The sequence below is a fragment of the Euprymna scolopes genome, chromosome 26 (genome assembly GCF_053919585.1).
Source record: "Euprymna scolopes isolate OS-2025 chromosome 26, ASM5391958v1, whole genome shotgun sequence".
In the NCBI taxonomy this organism is placed as follows: domain Eukaryota; kingdom Metazoa; phylum Mollusca; class Cephalopoda; order Sepiida; family Sepiolidae; genus Euprymna; species Euprymna scolopes.
In genome coordinates, this window is record NC_136507.1 from 7,219,202 (window position 1) to 7,245,668 (window position 26,467).

General features: G+C 31.7%; 1 protein-coding gene across 2 annotated transcripts in view; it reads right to left on the minus strand.

The window, feature by feature from the left end:
* Positions 1-26,467, minus strand: part of LOC145247910 (innexin unc-9-like) — a 457,239-nt gene that overhangs the window by 289,735 nt on the left and 141,037 nt on the right. The window contains exon 1 of one of the 2 annotated variants that reach the window (XM_080109540.1): positions 15,392-15,606. The exons of the other annotated variant lie outside the window; for it this stretch is intronic. Coding sequence (XP_079965666.1) covers positions 15,392-15,498 — 107 coding nt within the window. The 5' untranslated portion in view covers positions 15,499-15,606. Of the gene's footprint in view, positions 1-15,391; positions 15,607-26,467 lie in introns of those variants that run through there. 2 annotated transcript variants of the gene reach the window in all.

A 26,467-nucleotide genomic window follows, 5' to 3' on the forward strand; every position in this document is an offset into this window, starting at 1 on the left:
CTTTAATAACCCTATTCAGGAATATCGCAGCAAAGAAACCACAGAAGAATTCATATGTGTTCTGCTAAATTATATATAAAAACTGTGCTCAAGTCCTTTTATTTTTTTAAATTTAGTATAAAAAATGACACAAAATGGTTATGTCTCCGGCATTGTAATTTAATTTAAATTTATCATAATTTATATTTAGTATTCTATTAATCGGACTACTGGAGATCATGTTGTATGTTATAATGACGTTTCATCCGATCTAACCTGCAACTCTTTTCCGGTGTATCCTGACAATCTCTAGAATTTTTCTGTCGAACTTTACGGAATTTCGAGTAGAACTTTGAATTTATTTCAAAATGGTCGATTGCTCTTATAAAATTAACACCCAAGATGAGAATAGTAGCACTGATAATCCACATTAATTACCCTCATGTAAAAAAATCCAGAAAAATAATTAGAATTTCCCATTATTTTACACCCGAGATCTCAAACGCACTTTACTCAAACTTTTGGTGCAATTCTAATGATTATTCTTGTGGCGGGAAAGAGCTTTAAATATAAATGATAATTTTTATTTACATTTATTTTTCTCATTTGGAAATGTTATCTTTTTACTCACTTTTTCTTGTTTGGCAATTTGGAAACGTTTCTAAATGCATAAAACTCATTGACTACTAAATTTTCTTACCGGACCATAAAATAAATGGCTCATCCTCTGCACATCACAACATGCTCATCTTCAAATATAGATTCTTGTCATATACCTGAAATAATCAAACTAAGTTCATTCCATAAAATATTTTCAATTCTTCTATAATACATAGATGCCCATATAAAAATAGTCCAAAAATATAGTAGAAAGGAGAAACATTATTTTATTGTTTAAATTACTTGTAGCATTATTTAAATTACCTGTAGTGTTATAAAAGATGCCGGAACTCCCCTCGTTGACATCTATGCATTTCTGAGCATGTTTAACAACGTTTGAAGATAATTCTTGTAGATCTTCTTCTGGTGATTCTCCTAATAGCGTTGGTAGTGTTCTCCTTACGTTGGTTTAAATTTTTAGGATTATTAGCATAAACTTTTTGTTTTAAAGTCTCCCAAAGATAAAATCACATGATGACAAGTCCGGGGAACGTGAAGGCCATAACCCTTACTCTCTTCCGTTAACATGTCATAAACAAATGTCAATGATCTGTGAGACGTATGAAATGTAGCGCGATCTTGTTAGGAAAAGAATTGCATTTTGTCTTGTGGTGTCAGTTGGTCATTAAGAGAAAGATTAGAGTGAGCGGGCTACTTAAAGTGGGCTATCCTGTATTTTTAATCTTTTCATTTCATTAACTCTCGTCTTTGAGTTGCTTTTAACCTTGATAATGGATGACTCATCAGTTATTAGCTATTCCACATTGAAGGATTCATCACGTCAAATAACTATTTTCAGCAAATTTTGGTTGCAAGTTTATTACATCCTTGATGAGATTATCTCACCTAGATTAACGATTCTCATTATATGCTCGGCTAAATTATTAAAGAACCAGCATCCCATCTTCTTGAGCTCTTCGTCGCACATTCAATTTTAATCATTTTTATGTAGAAATTCCGCGTCTGATATACAAATTAAATTACGCCCATGCTTATCATATTCGGTGCTATATCCGTCTATATCCCACAGAAACCTATTAATTAGATCCAGCTTCCGGATGATAATTTTCATAGCTAACATTTTATCATTATCAACAAATGATAATGACCATGTTAATGCAATTGATGTTTATATCAACCTCCAAAAAATGAAGGAAGACGAAGTATTTGTTTACACTAGTTATGACTCTAACAAACAGTTAAACAAACACCTAGTTTCAAAATATTTTCCCCAACTACTTTTCCTTTATACTGTTTCATACTCGCTTCAAGAGTAGTTTTAGTACAATACCTGGGTCCGTAAATTTCCATCTTTATTTAGGTTCTAACACTTTATAGCTAGTACGAATAAAAATATTTGTGACGTTTTTTAAAAATAAATCCGGTACTTAATATTTTATGATTCAGTAAGCTATTGTGAATAATAAAGTTACGTATTGTTTTTATTATCTAAATTTTTGGAATTAATACGTAAAAATAATCCACCTCGAACTAACTCCGAATTCACGTTATGTCTACATTTTGTAGATTATTTAAGAATTTTTTTAATGTTACTATACTATATTAATTGCTACAAATACGCCAGAATGTTTTCATAATTGTATATAAGTTTGTGCAGAAGAATGTAAATTAAAAAAAATATATTTATTAAACAAAATAAGATGATCGTTTAGACAGAATGACCAAATATGAGTTGTGTTAGGGAAAGATCACGGCGAAAAATCGATTCACGTCAGATTATCGAAGTAAAGCGATGTTTATTTTAGTAAATAGTTAAATGGGGTACTTTCAGGATACTAGGACCGTAAGCAAATTGCAACTTTATAATCAAAGCATATTTTAATATCGATTCACGACACGGCAACAGTAAGCATTTAATTGCATATATCTTAAGAATATCCATAGTTATTAGCTACAGAAAATGAAAACAATATTTTTATAGCTTTCCGGAACATTAGCTAAGTCAAAAACTATTAAATTACACTGAAAATAAGGTATGCTTTAAATATGAGCATCCTACCTTTATTTTGTCAATCTTTTTCCTCACTGTCTTTCTATTTGCGGCTTTTACTTGCCAGAAGGGGAAAAAGTAGAACATGTCCATGGTTTCTCTACAAATGCTTTATATTGACCTCATTGAAATGAGTTCATGAAAAAACTTCCTTTTTTTTTTAAAAAATCTTCTTTCTATAAAGATATGCAGAAGCGAGGAAATTGTCAGTTTTAAACAGGAAAGCAATTTATTTTCGAAAAGATTAATGACCTACCTTCGCCATGTTAGTTTGTTTTAAGTTAACTATCTACTTGCCAAAACTTTCGAAGAAATAAAATACGTTTTTATTTCTTTTTAAGAATTCCAATATGGCCTTGATTTTTGTCCCAAACTTGGCAAGTATGGCACAGGGCAAAGCTTGTTGTGAGGATTCACAACAACCAAGATGTAAAAATTGGTGACAAGACAGATTTCAACATGGCTCTTGCTTTAAAACAATTTGGGGGAAAATTCGACTTTATGCATTAGCATAATTTCCTTTTAAGCTGCTACGCTGATTTCAACGTTTTTCTAAAACTCGGTGTTTTTTGCCAGACAATGTGTCTTTTGTCTAAAAATACGCCCCAGTTTCTAAGGTCACTTTTTCATTGGAGAAAAATCTCCTCTAAAACATTCTTTCGAGGTCTTCAAAAAGATAATACCAATAGTAGTTGGGTGCTGAATCTTAATGCGCAAGCGAGTCGTAATGCAATTTATGTGGGTTTGTCATCGTTGAGATAAACTTGTGTCACTGTGCATTGTCTACTTAAAGGAGCAGATTTTCTTCTTTATTTGTATCCAGTTTCATTCTTTAAACTTTCCAATAATGCCATATAATATTCACTATTAATGGTTCGTCTCATATCAAGTGAACTGATATGCAAAACATCTTGCATATCCATAAATAAAAAGACTTTGACTCCTGATATTTTCATTTTTTATCGCTGTGGGTGTCTTTCAGGTGTTATAAACGATTTAACTCGGAAATGAAATGGTAGATATATCACTCATTGTGATATACTGTTGCAAAAATTCATTTTGTTTTCATTTAAACAGCAAGAAACGGTGTCCCAGGTTATCGACGCGTTGTTGGTTTTAATCGACTATGATAAAACGCAGCGCCCAATTTGAACACACCTTTCTCGCTAACAACTGTATATGTAAAAAAGTGAATATACTTATTCTGATATATTTACCTTCTCTGCTATCTTATAATTTACAACCAGCTAAGATTCTGGATTGTTTTGATGTTTTCCGTAACAACCATCGCATTTTTACTAACTGAGCGTTCAGTATCATTAATGTCTGTATAATCACGTTTAATGTCAGCATACCAGATCTAAATGATTATTTCCAACTGAGAAGAGTAAAAATAACAATTATCACGCATTCACTTTGTTTTAATAGTATTTTTACCATCAGAAAGTAATCTTTTATCAACAAAAGATATTCAAATTTTTTCAACTGTTTAGAAAATTTGCAACAGTAGTTCAACATACATAGCTGTAGTTAAAAACTTATAATCCGATTCGGCTCAGATTTTGACGCGTGCTATTTGAAGATAAATACTTTACAACATCATATTATTTTTGATTAGGCAAGCTTTCTATATATATATATATATATATATATATATATATATATATATATATATATATATATATAAGGCCCGAGCATATGGATGTGTATCGGTCAGTATAAAAATAGGTAATCATAATTGTAGGTATATGTGCTCCCTGTTAATCACGACATTGTTTCCAGTCGTTCTGGAATTCTCCTTGTCACTGGCTGAAGCAGTGCCAATTCAGGAGGGGTTTGGTTAGAGATTATCGAATGGATTGGGCCCTTGCTAATGAAGCCAGAGATGGCTTCTGTTGTCAGGTTCGAATCTATCGACTGGTGTTAATCGTGACACCCTGCACTCATGATTCCCGAAAGGGCAAAACACTGGTATCTGTAGGTATTTAATAATTACCATAGTTATATATATATATATATATATATATATATTATTCCTTAATTGGAATTCATTTCGAGATGAGCATTATATATATTAATTTATTTTTATTTCGGACTACTATTCTCATCTTTATTAGTTGTTGTTTTTCATCTTTTATTGGTTTGTTTATTCACAATGTTTCGGCCAACTAATTCCTCTGGCCTTTGTCAGGTGGTAACCGCGACGGATAGGAACTTCCAATCTCCTAACTGCATTCTCAGCCATCACTGCCATCCGTAGTTGTTGTCGTCTCACCACATTTTTGGCCAAGTAAACCTCTGGCACGCTTTGGGTGGGATTGAAACCGCTATCTTCAGACAATGTTCATCTGGAACTGTAGAGATTAAACGTCTCTATCAACTGCGCCACGGGCCCCGAAGGGCGATCAAGGTTGGATTCTTTGATCTTATAAATCTACGTTTATTTGTTATCGGTTTCAGCGGTTATAACGGTTTCAATCCCACCCAAAGCGTGCCAGAAGTTTACTTGGCCAAAAATGTGGTTAGACGACAACAACTACGGATGGCAGTGATGGCTGAGAATGCAGTTAGGAGATTAGAAGTTCTTATCCGTCGCAGTTACCACCTGACGAAGGCCAGAGGAATTAGTTGGCCGAAACGTTGTGAATAAACAAACCAATAAAAGATGAAAAACAGCAACTAATAAAGATGAGAATAGTAGTCCGAAATAAAAATAAATTTATATATATATATATATATATATATATATATATATATATATACGCATACATATATATCAATGATACGTCTCTACAGAAAAATTGTTAACAGCAGTTAGTATGATATTTTTATTTCATGGCATATCAACTCTGTTGGTATCATTTAATTGAGTGTACGAATAACTCCGTATACCTGCAAATCAAACTGATCCGAGCTGCAGAGACAGAACAGTTCACATAACCGGCTGTCAACCCAGTAGATCCGAACACTTATTATCTACATTATTACTCTACAACGCTTATCAAACTAACAATAATAACGATGACAACATTCCTATAAAATCCAACACTAAAGTATCATTGATTCAACATAGTAATGTCAAGCTATCCGGCTTATAAAGTTCGTGTGTAAATTAAGGGAAGGCAACATTAGTTTTTCGTTTTTTTTATTGTATTTGTTTCTGTTATTACAAAGATGCATCATACACAAGATGACTAATTCATGCAGTGATGATTATGTTGTGTTCACGAATATGCACACGCCAATCATTCGCGCGTTCCGGGTCAAATGTACTCATATTTCATATAAACCTTGTTTCTCTGGACCCCAGTGGTAAAATCTTTGCAGTATTGCACGTATAACAAATAGCTCCCAACCACAAAGATGTCATTTTGCAAACCAAACAATTTTAAAACACCATCTTCATAAAGGTCTTTATGCAAAAGTTCGATTCGCCTACTCAAAAGAAAAAAACCCCCAAAAACCAAACAAAAACAAACCCAAAATGGCGCCAAAGCAATTAGCTGTAAATTTTTAAATAAACCTTCAATTTAACAGTTACATGAATATATGCCAAAAATAAACGGAGTACATGCAAAGTTGACAATTACATGAATGCATCGGTATTACTACAGCGGCCAGATTATTGAATTACATCTTTTTTCTGCTGTGTTTTTCCTAAATGATCATAATATGTAAATGCCTCGAAATGCATTGCGATTTCTGAAAAAAATGTCCGATGGAATGTTCGTTTCTTGTGTGATAACTACTTCCGCAAATATCAATTATTATGTAATCGTCTTTATTCTCCCCACGGAAATCATTCTGAGGTATTTCTTCATAAAGTCACGGGAATTGACAATCGTTAACATATCTAAAATAGAGCCTAAAGTTTTCTTGTTGTCTATGACCGTTTACTTTGTGCAGCAAACTTCGGCAATTTCCGGTATTTTCTGTGGGTCGCACGACATGTCTCTGTAGACTGAATGGTGGTCAGCTGCAATTAAGCTCGATAATCTTGACAAAACCCCAACAAAGAATATATTGACTTATTGACAGACGATCGACGTAGGTTGGTCCTACTTGTAGAAGTCAGGTGAAATAACGGCAATATGATGAGTGAATGCGAGAGACGCTGAGATTCAATGAAAATGGTTAAAGAGGTCTCAATAGAGAAAGCGTCTTGATGCGATGACAGCACGCACTGATTGCTGTCAAAATCTTAGGACAGCGTCTCGTTTCTTTTTCTTGACCAACTTTTGTTTTATTCTTATTTTTCTTTGTTGTCTATCTTTTCTTCTACTGGGTTATTTCTATTTTCATTCATCAATTGTAATAACTTTTACTTTTTTTCTTTCGTTAACTTAGTTTTTTTATTGCATTTTGTGCACTGAAGAATAACAATTCGCTGTTTCTCTATTTTCTTTTTTCTTTTCTTTTTTATGGTTAACGACAATTTTTGCTAGGTCAAATAAATAAATCAGGTCTATATATTTAATCTATCATATCTAAGTTTATGAATTTCTTACGTTTTTCAAATTCTTTTTCATTTTTTTCATATATTTTTCGCATTCTTTTCTTTCGAAAATTTCTACAAACGTTTCTGTATTTTCATTTTCGTGTTTAATTATACCTCACATTCATTCGATTCTTTTTTTCATTAGTGTTTTTCACCGAGTTTTTTTTTACATATTTTTCAAATATTGTTTTAATGTTTTTACATTATTTAAAAAAATGATTCTTCCTTTTCTCCTTCATCATTAAATCCGTTTTTCTTTTCCTTTCGGTCGTCGTAAATAAACACACATTTGCAGCATTTTAATTCAATTACATTTCCGTTCCATCGTATCTCAGCAACCATTGACTTTATACCAACTTCAGATACGATCCACATGTTTGGAATCGTTTCGAATTAACGATTATATTTTTGTACACCAGTAAAAAAGTTATGGTGTTCTTTTAGAGTTTGTCTATTTGTATGCAAACAGATTTGTTGACAATACTACACTTTATAAAAGCAGAGGATTTTACGACAGAAATTCCCTTAAATCGAAGCTCACGTAAATTTAAAGTTTTTAAAATTTGATACATGTTTAATAATTTTTAAGAAATTAAGATAATACAACAACAGGAAATCCAATGTTTTGTTTATTTCATTCGGGTTTCGTAAATCCTTCGTATAATTTATGCCAATATGAGTTTTATAGTTACTGACGCTCCAAATAAACTGCCCCGTTCAAGTATTAATGGATCAATTGTGTTCATTGAACGAGAGAAACAATATAAAACAAATATGTTTTTTACAATATGCAAAATGGGAAATATTCAGTCAATTAATCATACCTAGGTCATGTGTCCTAGGTCCTCATACTGCATGATTCATACGAGACATTTATTTATTTGTTCGTTTGTACATTTTGCTTCAAACTATCCATGCCTATTTTCATCTAATTATTTTTTGTTTGCATTTGAAAATAAATTAACAATTGTTTATAAGAGCTTCTAGAAATTAATTGTGCACGTTTCGCGTTACGATGAGAATTTAAAAATATTTTTATATTGCATATTCACCCCAAACAAGACACAGTGCCGTTTGGATGAAGGGGCTACAATCTAGGAAATAATTGTAGGAATACTATGTAGGAAGTTTAGCAGCAAGAAAACTGTTTGCATCATACGTGGATTTTTGCATGTCAGTCGGGGAAAAAGGAACCCGGAAGTGAATTCCAAAGTTTAGTTGTTCTGGGGAAAAAGTATTAGAGTAGAAGACTTTCTGGCTTTCTGGCATCTATAGATCTCTACTGTGTACGGATGCTATCGAGGTATTTATGTCGAGGGGTGCAAAGGCTTGTTGTTCGTTGGAGCATCTACTTGGAAAACAGGCAGAAGGATGCAACATTTCATCGATGGGACTGAAGCCTACCTGACAGTTCGGGACCAATTAAGTTAGCCACTATCTTTTTAACCCTGCCCAAGAGTGAGAGACTCGTAGCAGATGCATCAGCCCAAATGTAACAACAATACTCCATACATAGTCGAATGGTGTCTTTGTAGAAGTAAATGATACTTTCATGCGTAACTTTCTGGCACAGTAGAGAACGCCTACCTCCCTTATAGCAGCCGTGGTATTGCTCTAGATATTCTCCATGAACGTTAAACCGAGAGGTTTGAATGTATCACTAACCATAGCTATTGATGATTGAGAAGGTCTTTTGTAAATATGAAAGGAAAAAAGCTTAGTCTTGGCAGCATTGAATGCTACCATCAATTTTTGTCCCCCTTTCACTACAGACCTTACTCTAGGGTTTCCGCTAGTTTTATTAGAATATAAGTTCATTCGTTTTCCACTCGTGCCTGTTATAGAGCTTTGTGTCATCAGCAAATATACCCATCTCAGAAACAATTTTATCAGAGAGGTCATTTATGAATATCAGGAATAGTAAAAATCCAATGGTCGACTCCTGAGGTACACGCGTAGTTATATCGTGCCATACCTTGTCAAACGTCTTAAATCTATTTAGGACTACTGTCATAAACTCGCCTGCTTTACCCAGTATATACATTCAGAGATTACAGTTAGGATATCTACAGTAGAACGGGCTTGCCTAAGTCCATATTGTTGATCGGACAGTGGTTTAGCAACTATAAGGTGATGAACTAGAGCTTCATTAGTTATTGACTCAAATATTTTGTCGAAAAGAGGGAGAAGGCTAATGGAGCAATAATTTAATGGGTCAGTTCATTCTTGTAAACTGGTATCATGGAAGCAGTTTTTCAGCAGTCAGGAAAACAAGATTCGTTAATGCATTTGTTGAAAAGTTTGGAGTTGACTGGAGCAATTACAGCGAGCAGGTTTTTTGATAGTACAGCCAAGATGAGATCGAGTCCACATGCTTTTGAGGTGTCTAGTTTTTTTATGCTAGCATACCCTTGAGAAGGAGTGATTTTAAGATCATCTAGTGCAGTGTCTGTCCGCAAAGGAAAATCAGGGAGGGAGTGGTTTGCTGAGCCTAATAGAGAGTTTGAAGCAAGACTGGCAAGAATTGCTAAAATGTAGGTGAAAATAGACGGAATTAAATCCTAAACATTTTTACAAGTGAAAAACATTCATTTAAAGTTAATGTTAGTGAACATATGCTCCGTTTGGTTCCATATTTTGGCTAGTCTGGGAGGATAGTGTCATAAGGAACGAATATATATTCCCTCTTTAAAGATAACGGAAATACCTGGGAGGATAGTGTCATAAGGAACGAATATATATATTCCCTTTTAAAGATAATGGAAATGCCTGGAGGATAGTGTCATAAGGAACGAATATATATTACCTTTTAAAGATAACGGAAATGCCTGGGATGATAGTGTCATAAGGAACGAATATATATATTCCCTTTTAAAGATAATGGAAATGCCTGGAGGATAGTGTCATAAGGAACGAATATATATCCCCCCTTTACAGACAAGAGAAATACCTGGGATGATAGTTACTGCTAACAAAGTAGGTAATACGTGGAAATGTGATATCTAGACAACAGAACAGATACTGCATTTTATCCACTCTTGAATTGAATAATGAAAACTAGTACATTAATGTAAAAGAAGAAATTAAAGTGAGTAGAGAATAAAAAGAAAGGTGCATAATTCTATAAAAATGTATAATCCTATTAATAGAAGTAATGGAGTACGTTTTCATCCTCAGGCACCAACCTTTCATTACTAATAAATAGTGTGTGATGTTATGATTTTCAACACTAGGAGGTTCACATAAATTTTAATGGGTATACATTAAAAAGATACAGTTAGAAACGTTCCGATGGAAATAATATTTTTAAACAATTGTGAAATGTGTTTAACATAACCCTCATCAATAAAGAACACATGGAAATCTGTAAGTCATGGTTGCAATATTTTTAATAGCATGAGTGACATTGCTTGGTGTGCGTTAGGTTATACTGAATATCAAGCCTTATTCGATTATTTGATGCAAACAAAAAAATAAATAAAAAATAAAAATAAAAGCATGTTTGCTTCGTATACGAATGAGTTGAAGGTTATCTGATTTTGCAGACTCTCAACCAGATATTCTAATTAATTCAAAAATGGGATTTACAATCGTGTGCAGAATGGACTTGTAAGTAATGTCAACAGTCGGGTTACTTCTTACGCACAAAGCACAGGCGTTCTTTTTAAATGTACTTATAGCATGTGATTACTATTTTATCAAGTTTATGTATACAAGTTTGAGATCCTTTAAGTTTTCAAGAGACAGTGAATGTGGTTATGTAATCTCCAAAGGCTCTTTTCCTGAATCAGCATTCTTTAATTCCACACACACACACACACACACACACACACACACACACACACACACACACACACACACACATATATATATATATGTATATGTGCGTGTGCGTGTTTGTAAAATATACAGAGAGAAAGAGAAAGAGAGAGAGAGAAAGAAGGAGAGGGAGAAAAGGCAGAAAAAAGGGAGGTGGGACGTCAAGAATGATGTTACTACCTTTTACCATTTTAATTCCAATATAATATATCGAAAAACATGGGGCTGGTAGGTTTCAACATAATCTTCTGCGAAAGTTCCAATTAATAACATGCCAAATCTAACCAAGGCATTTAGCATTTATCAAAGTAAACAAAAATGTATAAATAATTTACTGTTCAATTCAAACTCGGAAAACATTCCTGTTTTATTTACGAAGGGAAAACGAATCTTTTCAGCAAAAAGAAATTTTCCACGAGACGAGAAAAACATATAAACCTTTTTTCCCTGAAATACAAACTCTTGCTCAGATTTGCTATAAATAAATGTGAAAGGTTATAAAAACATTCTAATCAGTTTTCCTATTTCAGGTAAAATTTCAATGTTTAAACAAACTTATCACCCGAAGCTTTTCCTTTTCTTCATCTTTCACTCTATCATAAAGCAAATGTGTATTTATCTGCTGATTTTATGGACATAAGTATTACTATGTGCTTCCTTATACAAGATGTACAGAGCCAAAAACCTGCTCTTTTCTAGCCTGCAAATAAAAACAATTCAAGCGATGAGGGGAAGCGAAAATGCAAATAATGAATTAGACTCCCCGTATCCCAAACTAATTCGGAAAGGAAAGAAATCTTTCATTCCGATTAATAAGTCGATTAAAGGGGTTTATTTTTGTTTGTATAATGAGAATATGACACCTATATTGTTGACATAATTTGATATGAACATAAAGTGTGAAATCGAGTACATATACGTTCCCTATATATATATATATATATATATATATATATATATATATATATATATATATATATATATATAATCCGCTGGAAGAGATATACCTTCAATCTTCGTTAAGACTTGTGTCTAGGAGAAGGAAAAATCGTCACGTAATCCCAGAGTTTAGCAGTTGTACCAAAAACTTTGGATAGTTTTACACCAAGTCTTCACCATTATAAACAAATAGTTTGTGTAGATTTTCGAACAATTTAGTTGTTGCGGCGGATCGCATACTTCGAAATCGACGGGAATATTCATCATGTATATATATATATATATATATATATATATATATATATATATACACATGCATATATATACATATATATATATATATATATATATATATATATATATATATATATATATACATACATGCTCATAATCGTCAATGTCTGCGGATTTGTGCAATTTATATATAAAAAAAAGGCTAATTAATTAACATTAACCTAAAAGTACATTTTTATGTAAAATTTACCAGATAAGATAATGAACTATTCTACACATTTTAGCTAACAATATCAAGGTTTCTGTGAATGGACATTTTTCTTATTTTGATGCACGCTGTTGCGTCAGTTTGATCTAAATGGACATTTTACACAGTTGCAACTATGTATCACACGTCACATTTCGTCTATAAAGTTAAATGTATTTAGCCTATAGAAAAAAATAGGCTATAGATAACCTTCCTCTAGTATATTGTAGACAACAATTAGGCCATCATATGTTCGGAGAAGACACTCTAGTGCGTCGTCTCCAGACTTGACGAGGCCTGTTGACTAAATGAAGTATAATCTGTAATATTCTAGAAGGATAGCTGAAGTTACTCATAATTGTAAATATAAACCACTATTTAAATGTATATATTTGTATAGACAGTTTATAACGTATAGATTGATTTCTCCAACTTTCCATACATTGACGCAATCTTATCCAACAATTTTATGAGAATAAGATAATGCACAATTGAAATCTGGAATGCTTATTTAAGGTTTTACCGTTACTTTTATTAATTTTGATTCTTGAAAAATAACTGGCGATTATTCACAGTTATGCAAAAAGGTATGGTTGTGAAAATAATTTCAGAATAATTTCAGTATAATATATAATATAATCATATTATACAAAAACTGAATATGAACTCAATGAATAAACACGGAAAAACAGTTTTTTTACCCACACTCGTTAAAATAGAACGTTAATAAAATAGACGCAATGAAAAAATAAATCATTATTACTATTGCTTTTATGAATATCAGTAAAAATTGATCTCGAATGTATGTATTTGATAAATCCATGAAATATGTAAAAACATCACAGATGCACATGTTAGATTCTACTAGCTTTACTTCACTATTTTATTATGAAACCTTTTTGCATATAGATCCTGTTATTTACTCAGTATTTTCTGATATGTCCTTTAATGTCAGCGTTTAAATTATTTATTAACAAGATTAAAAGAAAGCGAGGCTCTTTACATGAGACATCTCAATGATAAAAAAAAACATGCATATTACAATTATTCAATTAAAACGTGTATATTACAATACATTCAATTAAAACGTGTATATTACAATACATTCAATTAAAACATGCATATTACAATACATTCAATTAAAACGTGTACATTACAATACATTCAATTAAAACGTGTATATTACAATACATTAAATTAAAATGTGCATATTACAATACATTCAATTAAAACATGCATACTACAATACATTCAATTAAAACGTGTACATTACAATACATTCAATTAAAACGTGCATATTACAATACATTCAATTAAAACGTGTATATTACAATACATTCAATTAAAACATGCATATTACAATACATTCAATTAAAACATATATATTACAATACATTCAATTAAAACATGTATATTACAACACATTCGATTAAAACTTGTATATTACAACACATTCAATTAAAACGTGTATACAACAATACATTTAATTAAAAATTATACAATAAAATAGAATAAAGGATACTTTTATTAGAGCAAAATTTAGTGGACACATTGAAGTTTTCAATGTTAGCAGATGTCTTTTTCATTCAATTTAATTTTATATAATGAGGATTGAGTTGGTAGAAATGAATTTAATCAGTGTGTAAAGAAGTTTACTTTCTTACTTTAAGTTTGATATTAAAGGATATCAGAGGAAATGAAAAATTAAACCAAAAGTAGTAATTAATTTTTTTTTATATATTTAGCATATTTTTAAATATAGGTGATTATATATACATGCATATAAAACTGATAACGTATATGTAAACATATATATATATATATATATAATATAATCTACCTTTCTATCTATCGATCTGTCTATATACACACCTACATACATATGCATATATAACACGATTGCATATCTAATAAGGTTACTCTAACTTTAACGAGTCAGTATATAAAAGACAAAACGTTATGCATACAAAACTAGAAATTGATAGTAAAAATTTTAGGCGTTCATATATCTATATATATATATATATATATATCTCTCTCTCTATATATATATATATATGTACATATATACATATATATATATTAAATTGAATAGTGTATCTAAATTATGTATACGTAATAAAGAAATTAAAAAAAAACAACCTTTTTAAACAATAACACGCACACACATAACAGAGAGGGAAAGATAGAGAAACGAATATGGGCGAGAGATATTCGTACAATGATAGAGCACTCTTGAATGCTGGTAATGTTTAATATAGGCATAAGATATCATTTACCTTGTATGTTGTTGTGATAGTGTAAGGATTAAGAATATATATACATATATATATATATAATAGTTATGATATATATATATATATATATTAGTGTATTTAGGCAGCATTCCTTCATTCAGGCAAACATTATTAAAAACAACAGAGATACCTTGCTTAATGATTTTTTTTTTCATTTTTTCGATCTTTCTTTCAAAAAAAAAAATCTTACGAAAGATCGAAAAAATGAAAAAAAGAATCATTAAGCAAGGTATCTCTGTTGTTTTTAATACTGTTTGCCAATATATATATATATATATATATATATATATATATATATATATATATATATATATATATATATATTAGTTATGATATTTTAAATGTAATGCCAGGTGGTACTCCGGAAAATGGCTTCGAAACCTCTCAGAGGATACAATGAATATTACGTTAATCAATACTGTAAAAAAATCATTAGTCTCTAGAAAGCATATTTTAACTTAAATTCCAGAAAAAAAAAACAGTCAGCTGCTCTCATCGACAAATGACTGATGAAGACACTTATTTAATTGGAATAACGATTGAAAAGAAGAAAATTCAAGAAACCCGGTGGGGACCGGCTGTCTCTCATAAGATAGATAAATATATAAGATTTTATCAGTGATAATGCACACACTAAATGCGGAAGAATAGAGAATAATAGTGCGAACAATTAATAACGAAATGATAATAATGCAGCTTGAACGTACCAGTCATATCCGGCCAACAAAGCTGTGGTAAAGGCCAAAGGCCGGGGACCCAAGTTGTGGTTGCGATTATTGGCGTTTCTGGGGATGTTGTGATCAACGCGATCCATTACCAGCGAGAGCGGAGGCTCTCCCGGTAAACTGAAGACTCCGTCATAGACAGCAGACACATCAACAAATGAACGAACGCATGCATAAGCCACGGAATGTATACACGAACATACACGTAATATATATATATGTATATATATATATACATATATATATATGTATATATATATGTGTGTGTGTGTGTGTGTGTGTGTTTGCTTTAAGTACTAGAGATAAGTTATATATATATAAGATGTTTAAGGCAGTTGGCCGTGGCTTGGGAGGCAAATGCTTACAGGTATCTTCGAGGATTTCCTTGCCATGGCGTTGCCAAAACACACAGCCAACACACAGCCAACACACACACACACACACACACACACACACACACACACACACACACACACACACACACACATATATGTGGTTGTTGCTATATTATAAACTGGTTTCTGTTAGACCTATTTATCTACCTCTCTTAGGAGGTGTAGGGAGGGGTGTAGAGAAAGCAAAAAATGGAAAAGGAAGAGAAGTTCGCCAAAATAAATGGTGTGGGATGGAGTGTAAAAAACGTGGGAAAATAAAGAGGCCAACTCTAAAAGAAAACAAGTATTGGCTGAAAACACACACACACGCATATATATATAGTCTAATTTGTAGTATTTGGAATTATACTGAGTTTATATAATTCAGTAATTTTTCATATACCAATAAATTGAAGCCAAAAAAAAGAGAGATGGCTTAAAACATAAGCTACAAAATGATCATGTTTCATAATTGAGCATTCATATACTGTTTGAAAAAAAAAACCAAGAGTTCAAAGAATGGGTTGATAGCAACAAAAAGTGTATTTCCTTGTTAGTAACAGTTTTTTCAAGACCATTTGGACAAATTCAAACAATATGTCGTTTGAAAAGTTTCACGAGAACAGCCTTTCTTCAGACTTATTAAATAAAAAAAACACTTTAACAATACAACATTATAGAAGAGAACCATTTCCTTTATAATGAAAAGAAAACAAGGGAGATCTCTTTACCTCTATCGCATCTTTGCAAAGTATTTTTATAAAATATTTTTATTATTTTCCTCATTTTCTTGTATTTTAGCCGGTAAAAATATCTGCTAATATGTCAAAATTGAAATATTGGAAATTGGCAACCATGTCGAATAAACAGCATAAATGTGTATATTCTACAACTGTGCAAATACTCATGCATGCGTTTAACGGCATCCCTTTTAAATAGACAGAAACACAACAGAACCGTGAAAATTACCAGGAAACCAAAAGGAATATATAACATGAAGAATATCACTACTAATAATTGTAGTAGTCATAAGAACTGTTCCGACAAATATGAAAAATAATCAGGATAAATTGGAACGAAATGAAAGTTTGAGGCCATACAACGTATGATAGCGAATAAAACAGTGACAATCTTAGAATCATTGAATGCAGACACCATAACTCGCATCACCGACGAATGTGAACCAACGACAAAGCTCTTTAAAAATAATTCAAAGTAAACGAATTTACTTTGCTCGAAATCCACGAAAACGTTTTATTCAATACTTGCTTACATGGTCCAAGTTAACAGAAAAATAGGTAGGATTTCGAACTTGGAAATGATCCTTAAAATAGTCATAAATTGTAAGTTTTTAACAAATATTGAAAACTTTGCCCTAAATCATCCGGGAATTTCGACAAACTTGTGTACATGCACACGTTTCGATTTTTTTATAGCGTTTATTGATACTAATCTTGTATACTCCATGCAGTGTCATGCAGTAGTCTCGAGATGCTCTGGTTATTCCCGATCACAACTTCTTGACGCAAGTATACGTATTACTTCTAAGAAACTTCATGAGATAGCTTAACTATAATTGGATGCCCCTACCCTAATTTCAATACCAGGGATAACCACTTTGTCGACTCTCTTAGCATGTCACTCAATCGCAGGAAAATACTTCTATATCCCAAAATAAACAGTAGCTTATGCAACAATTATGGTTCACAAAAGGTACTGAGAAAACGTATTCTTTTTAGATAAGCGATTGAATGACTAAACATGAATTTTACAATGAATGGTGAAAAATGTAGTATTCATAACTGATTACCTCACTAAATTAACCAACAGAAACCCAACATTGTTATCAGTCAATATGAACAGCAAAAACAGTGCTATACTATAAAACAAACACACATACTTATCGCTATGATAATTTGTGACTGTCGCAACCGAGATATTGGTTGAATTTAAACGGATTTACCAACGTTCTTAAATGTAACAATTTACGGAGATTATCATGTTTTTACAAAATCTTTCTCACATTTCTTCTATTTCGACAAGTAAATCAAGGACGGGCCCATTCTTGAGATGCGTCAAAGAGACATGGGGGACGAGTAGAATCTCCATTCGTAGTAAATTACACTCCATTGTTACTTTTATTTTTCTCATACAACGTATATTGATTCTGAAGCGCAAGGGATTATCGTGATAAGGATCTAATTTCAAAAGGGCAATTTGGCTGGGTAGCAAATTTGTTTATATTCACATTAAATTGAACTGAAATTTCTGCATACTGATAATGTAAGGGAAACAAGGAGCAGAAAGAGAATTTCAAAACAAAGCGATCCACAAATAGAATCTATCAAAGTGGAAAATCTTCCAGCATTTAAGGACCTCCATAGTTTGCGAAAAGGATTGCGATGAATATGCGGGGGAGATTTTTTATTTCGCTTCAGTGCAATCGCATCAGAGAACGTTACGTATAAGTACTTATACAATAAGCACATGGATGCAACACGTCAGCGATGTAACAGACGATGAACCATAAATACCAATGTAAGCGATCACATCATTTGAGAGGTTAAGGGGAGCTGAATTAGTGCTATGACTGAAAATTGCATCAAAAGGGGGTCAGCAAAAGATGAATTTTTCATTTAAATGGCATTTAAATGCCAGTTAGAAAGAGAGATGACATGGTCGTCGATCATTCTCCTTATAAATAACAAAGTCAAAATTATGATAGAATATTGCTGTAAAAGTGATGGTTTGGAGATATCTAACGGATTGTTTAGGCTAGTATTTTACAGGGAGTGTTAAGAACTGAAGTCTACCGGTGTATGAGAAAATTATCAATAAGAACCTTTGTTCTTGGGAAAGTTATCTGATTGTGGTTTATGGGGAGGTGACTGATTATCCAATCAGGACGTACCAAGGTGTAACGGATTTGGACGATGATTGGTTAGATGGAAAACCCAAGTTCGCTCATACCCACGACACTCCTTCATACATAAGGCACTGCAGATCAGAGAAAATCAGTTTTGAGCTCAATTTTGGAGTCTGGTTGAACTCGGAGGCAGACTGTTCACCGCCCAACTCACACCCGCGAAGTACGTGTCCGATAATCAAGAAAGCACCAGTAAAAATAGAAAAAAAAGGCCATCGTAACAACAAGTAAAAGAAACTTGAAATCGAAATTTTTATTTTTTCATTTTTAATTCTCCTGTGAAAAATGTACATAATTATTTTTATTGTCCTCTTCTTGTGAATAATTAATTTCATACGAAAACTACTACTAGAGTCGGCGTCGATTCTTCTTCTTCTTCTTCTTCTTCTTCTTTTTCTTCTTCTTCTTCTTCTTCTTATTATTATTACTAGTGAACTTAAGGAAACACAACCAAGTTGAATGATCTTGTTCAGCGGAAGAAAGAAAGATAAAAGATCATCAACTGCTGCATCCAGCGTCATATCAAACCTGTTTCATGAAAGCGACTGAAACGTCATTGCAGGACTTTGGTGGATGTTCGAGCCGAACCACCTAGGACTAAACTTGTAACTGTGTGGACATTATGGTCTTCTTCGTGTTTCATCTTTACCGAGGGAAGTCGGGTCTTCGCACCTCGTTATACCTTATATACTACTAAAACTCTATGAGAAGCTCGGTATATCAGGATAGGTTTGTGAAAATTTTGATGTAATTCTGCCGTGAAGTTTCAAAGCCTTGAAATGACAGACATTCAGACAGAAAAATTATTCTGAATTATAATATAAAACGCCCAGCGTGGACGAGTACTTCCAACTTTATCTGAACATTTATTTTATCGTTTGTCTTTTGTACGCATGCATGGATCCATGTAAACTCATCTTTTCCTCCTTTACTTTTCTCAGCCTCTTTATTCTTTATCTATTTTATCTGTCTATCTTCTGTACCTCATTTTATAGTATTTGCCTTCCCCCTAATTTCCCCCATGTCTCTCTCTTAATCGTCTGTTTTCTACTCGCCTGCGTCTCCATTCTCTTCTCACAAAGATAACAGAAAGAAAATTACAAGAGGATTTATTAGGAGAAAAACACATCCAAACAGTCGTCAATTAAGATCTAATTTGTAATTTCTTGGGTAAGCCAATCGTTTTTGGCCTTTATGAATATTTCACTATCTCTTTGCTGACGCCAACATAGTCAGACGGTACAAGATGCCAGCTTTTAACAACAGAATCGGAGTCGACCAAAACTCAAGGAGCAGATGGCGGAGGAGAAGCTTCCAGCAGTATTCTGTAGAAATTGGTAGTTTTATTTTGCCCATTTCCATTAAATGTTGTCGACAACATTATATACTGTAGATTTTGATGGAAATAATTTATCAAAAAGAGGAATGTTTTAATTTAACTGAAATATATAGTCAAAATTCAATTGTTTGAAAAGCACCATGATCTCAAATTTTGAATCATGCATTTCATTTTAATATATTAATGCATAATTATCTAATATTAATTGAGATTTTGTTCCTCTTCTAGTCACACTTTTTAAAAAGTAATAATACATTACATAATTTGTCTCCTTTCAAAATATAAGACATCTGAATTACATTTAGACAATTAGAAAGTTGTATTAAAAGCAAATAATCAGTTCCTAACAAGTAAAACAAATAGCATTACCGGAAATCGAATCCGAAATGTTGAGTCGTTCAGTCTAAGCTTTTAGCAAGTGATTTGGACTTGATTATAAATAGAGATTAAGCATTAGCTTTATAAAAACTTTATAGCTTGGTACGTGGCGTCACAGGTTAATGATTTGCATAATGTTTCAAAACAGGAATTCTAACATAAGCGATAGAATTACAAAGAAAATAAATGAGTAAACATTATGAATAGCGTTGTGTATTTAATTTTAATAATCTAAAATAATTTATTTCGTTTGCACTAGATATTATATGCAGTTCTTTCACCGTTGTTTAATTCTACCAGCAGAAATGTTCAACCGAAAGCAGTATATATATATGCTTGCTGTATAAAATCCAAACGAATTTTGTCAATTAAAATGTAAAAAAAAATGTAATATCGGAATGCTCTATTAGTTGGACTACTATTTCTATTCTCTCAACGTTTTAATTGATATAACGTACGACCTTTTTGAAGATCATATTCTATTCCAAACAAAAGACTTTTATGTCGAACTCGAAAATCTATACAGAATTTCGAATTGATCCTTTTATTTAATTCAAACCGATCGTGTTCTTGTGTAGTCAGCTACTACTCGTTGAACCTTTAAGAAAATAATTTTTATTTTATTTGAAGTTAATGTTACTTATAATGAGGATTGGACCTTCGACCCCGAGAAAGTTGTCAATTAGAAGCTATTGTTGATTGACACTATTATCTGTTGCAGCAGGTTTTCTAATAAAAAAATAAAAATTAAGAATATTTTTACATAAGAAACCTTTCGTGGGAGCATCGTATTATTGATTGATCATCTATGATCTTTTTTCACTAAAACTACCCGCAGAATGTTTCAGGTAGATAGCCGCGTTTTCTCATTGAAAAATATCTAAAAGTTTTAGTGTAACGTCTTACTTAGCATAATTGTACAAAATTCAATATAGATATAATTTTCCAAATTCATCCACTGACGTCGGTATAATGTTTAATGCTAAAATAATTCACAGCAATAGCAGAAATAAGAAACAATAAACAATAATATATGGCTTTGAAACGGGTAATGTGAAAGAAAAAGTGCTACTAACAATAACGTGCCAAACAATAAAATTAGAATTAACTACTTAAATACAATACAAGATTTCAGAAAAAAACAGCAAGTATAGATTCTATGAAAACAAAAAACAAAACAAAACAGTACCTATATCATATATAAATTACACAATTCTGAATAGTAGAAAATACTTAATAAACTTTGATATGATAAGATAGAAATTGGAAACAAAAAACATACATTCAACACATTTTTAACAAATGTAAATAAGAAGTAGTAAATAGAAATCGGACGATTATGTTTTAATTTGACAAACAAATGCATTTAAACTAAACATGATTATAAATAAGGAAAAAAATTTCAAATAATAGATTTTGCAGCTTGATTTTTTTTTATATCCGATTTTATTTAGCCTCTGTGCAGTTTCCACTGATGATGCAGTGGCATTAGACTAGGTTATTTTAAAGACAGTTTAAAAAGAAAACTTATAGGTTATCTATATATCTATAAAAGTCAGAATGTGTGTGAGGATACTTCTCAACTTATATACTCAACGAAATTTTTTTATCTAAATACTTAAAAGTTTCATGAAAAACGTATAATTCCGTTTCCCTCTGGAGCAAAAGGTTGCTAAGGGGTCAAAATTGAAAAATATGTTTCGTGGGAGTCCAACAGATTTTTATCTGTTTTCTACTGTTTGACGAAAGCTTTCTTATGCAATGTTTGCATAATGTTTCAATGTTTCGTGTTGGTTAGAAAACATTCCCTGAACGTCCTGTCATACTTGATTAACTATCTCTAGGTTTTGGTTTCGATCTAAGCTTGAGTATTTTTTTTTACTTACAGAAGTGAACTATTTAGAAAAAAACATAATAATTGCATACATGTGTTTTCGTTTCTTTCCGATTTTTGTCCTTTTTTTTAAATTTAACGTTACGTTTGATACCTACGGTACTTCTGTTTATGATAAATAAAAATGCTGAATTCCTTATAATATTTATTCTCATTTTACAACCGGGCAACTTATTTTGTTGATTAAGGAGTGACACTCAAACAGATCCAAAATCATCTAAATTAATTATCATAAATAATATAAGAGTTTTAAAATATATAATACTACCCCCTCGAACAGCAACCTGATAGATGAGTAATCAGAAATTCCTTTCCCTTCGTCAGGAACATCACTCTTAAAATGTGAACAAAATAGGAGTCTAGACTTATGAGGTTGGCGGATTAAGATCTGCCATCAAATTCTTACTTCCCATATTTATTTCAACCGAATCGAAAATTATTTTATCGCAGTAAAATGTCATTGTTACGTCATCTCAATTGATGGCGTACGTATCTCTTTTAAGAATACCTTTTCCGTGACTTATTGAAGCTTACAATTAATTATACCAAATGACTCCAGTTTTAATTGGACGAAATATTAAATGGTGTTATAATTGAGAGATTATGTCCGCATTGAAAATAATTTTACTCTTTTAACTGAAAATACTGATTTCTTTAGAAGTTGAACACACATAGTTCCTTTTTTTGCGAAGGAGTCACCACTTATCAAAGCCTGAAGGCCACTCGAGCATAAGCGTTGATGAGTATGTCACGTCGACTGTCAGACAATACCAGAATGGTTGATAACGATTATTGAAACTGAGCACCATTTCATTAGTTACAAATGATTATATTTACATTTTATCTGATAACAAGTAGTGACAATAGTTATAGGAAACAAAACTCTGACCATAGAAGCTCTGTTTAGTTTTAGTTACACAGAGAAAGAAAGAGAAATTTGGATGTAGACAAAGTTAGTGAATATTTATAGGAAGGAACAATAGCTTGGCGCTCAATCAATCTCGCACTATAAAAATTAGGATAGAGTAGCGAAAGACTAGCCACGTCTCTTAATTGAGAAAATGGTTACAGGAAAAAGAAAAAGACACCTCACTAGATTTCGTAATCGGTTTTGTACTCTCTTGCGGCAGTAAAGGATGCTTTGAGCGGCATGTTCCCGGATGTTGCAACAGTTTGCACAGCTACATTCTGCTATGTTTATTCCTGCTGAGTTTATGAGCGTTTTTTTAATTCTTTAGCCAAGTTATTCGTTACTCTAAGCCTATATTTGAACATTTTTGTTTGTGTTGTGAAGTCAAGTGCACAAATATTTTAATTGAAATTTATCCTTTTCTCTAAAACGAAAACAAAAAGAGCGAAAAATTATGTCATTTTGTACATAGTTTAAATAAGAAGAGCAGTAAATCTGGCCAGTTTTTTATTGGCTAAATCTAATTTGACCCAAATGTTGAATCTCGCAATTTTTAGTGAGTCTGTAAGGAAGTACAGATCTCCAGTTAATAGGCAGGAATTTAGGAAAAAAGGCAAAAACATAAATAAATAAAAATAAATAAATAATAATAATAAAACAAAAATGTTCCTGCTTCCTGTCTTAATAAAATTTTTCTTTTATAGTCGATTAATACAGAATTTAAGATAAAAACGTTATGTGTGTATGCATGTACTGATACGTATAAATAAAATACACGTTACACAAATATTGTTAGGTTAACTGAATTGATTTTACATCTCTTACTCTTAATAAATAGGTAAAAAGAGAGAAAGTGAGTATCGTATATGTGTCATTTTAAACATGATTCACAATGTGTGTGTGTGTGTGTGTGTGTGTGTGTGTGCAAGTATATCTTAACGGGATTTTCCGAGTTTTATACAAATGGTATAACATTTTACAAATCGATATATGATTTTAACTCTCGATTTTATCTAGTTATATGACATTATTACATTATATTAGTTATATTTTATCTAGTTATATTACCGCCTCTTCGTGGCGTGAATATAACTTATTTCGCTTCAATTTCTTTAAAAATACATTTTCTGGCTGGGAAGATTAGTAAAATAGACGTATTTTTCGCTGATGTTCTTTAGAAATACTTTATTTCTAAAATATTGATTGAGCTCTATCTATTTCAGCCACAAAATAGACTAGTATTTGTTTGGGATAACTATAAGCTTATTTATTTCTTAGAATGATTTGTGATTAATAATAATATAAGGCACGATATTTTACTTCTAAAATCTACTTACTTGGCAAGGTTGTTTATTTCTTTTACTAGAATAAATCAAGTTTTAGAATGAGAGATATAGTGTTTGTGTTTTCTATTTTCTATTGAATATTTGTTTTCCTCTCCGGATTACAAAACCACTTCGAATTTATTAGCAGTCTAAAAAAAAAATATTGTTCATAACATATCTAATTCGATAAAAAAAACTTATTTTTTTATATTGTCTATTCATATAATTTGAATTTTTTCATTACATTCATTAATGTATATATATATAAGTCATTTTGATTTCATCTTGAATGTCGTTTTCAAAATGTTTCGGTCAATATAACCGCTGACCTTCATCAGGTATATCTTATCGAACTTGAACATTTAAAACAGAACATGTTATTTACTTTATGGGGGTAGCATGCTCTCGTTCCGTCAGCCATGACTGAGTAGATGTCCTAATTCACTTTTCCAATGAACTTTTCCAACAAATAAGAATGTAAATAATGTGAATAACGGACCCACATTTTAAAAAAATCAGAAATGTTTATATCCTCTGCTTGAACACAGTTTGTAAATATAATGATTTAGTATTTATGTGTAGACTATTTAATCCGCAGTAATTTTTTCAACAATTAAAGATATATGAACAGAAATAAGTGCACGGTTATATATATATATATATATATATATATATATATATATATATATATATATATATATATATATATATATATATATATATATATATATGGAGAGAGAGAGGGGGGATTGAAAAAGAGAGAGTGAATATATATGTAGATGCATTGACATATAAGAATACAAGCAAATACATCGATATGCGAACTATATCAAGATAGTTGGTAAGTTAGCATTATATGTACACTGGTGGCACTTATATAACACTAATAATATATTTGAATATATTGACAAGTTACATAAATATACAAACAAACGGATCTGTCTGGCAAAGTCAGCCGTAAATATGCGTGGATAGCCACGTCGGCTGACCAAAAGTGTACACAGCTGGTTCCAGTGAATCTGTAATCATAATGAAATCATAATCGATGTTCAAATGATTTACATATAAACGTTTGAAAGAAAACCGGAAACCAAATATTCAAGAATGAATGATTATGTTTCTAAAATGCACATGGAATAATTATGTTTAAATCATTTTTTTAATATAAGCAACAGTTTTTCTGTTGTTGTTTCTCTAATGTTCTCTTTTATTTTACGTGACTTTTATGTCTTGTTTGATACGCACTACTGTCTCATCTTGCATGTTCATCTCACAACATTTCAGTACCCAACACTTTTGTACCCTTCCATGTGGAGTGCATCTTCTCGAACTCGGGAAATTGCACGCAATGGAACAAGTGCTATGTAATAGATAGTTCTTAGTGATAATCCTCTGTATATCGTGGAAGCAGTTCTACGAATATAATTGAAAAATTACTTGAGCGTTCTATGCCTCTCCTTAGATTTTAAATACTTCCAAGACGATTTCAAAAATCATTTTCAGTTTTAGTATATGCAAATGTCAATGTTACAAGGTCTTTAATCTTGTGATCTCAGGTCAAATGGTATCTACTCTAAATGAGAACTATTAAATTGATTATAATTTATGGTAATTACTGAATGCAATGAAAACCATCAAACCGACCTACGGAATGAGACCAGGTTTGCCGCTGTACCCAAGGGCAGCTTATATGGTTCCAATTCCGTATTTATAAACATTTAGCCATATATCCATAGACGTACTAGATGGAATTCAAAATTTAATTTCTATCCTCAATTGTATAATAAAGGCATCTGGCTTTGTACAGGAAACTAATTGGTCCTTAGACACAAAAATATGTTACACATATTGTTATTTGCATTCGTTAAAAGTTCAAAAATTAAAAAACATTTGGCTCCATTATTCTTAGAGT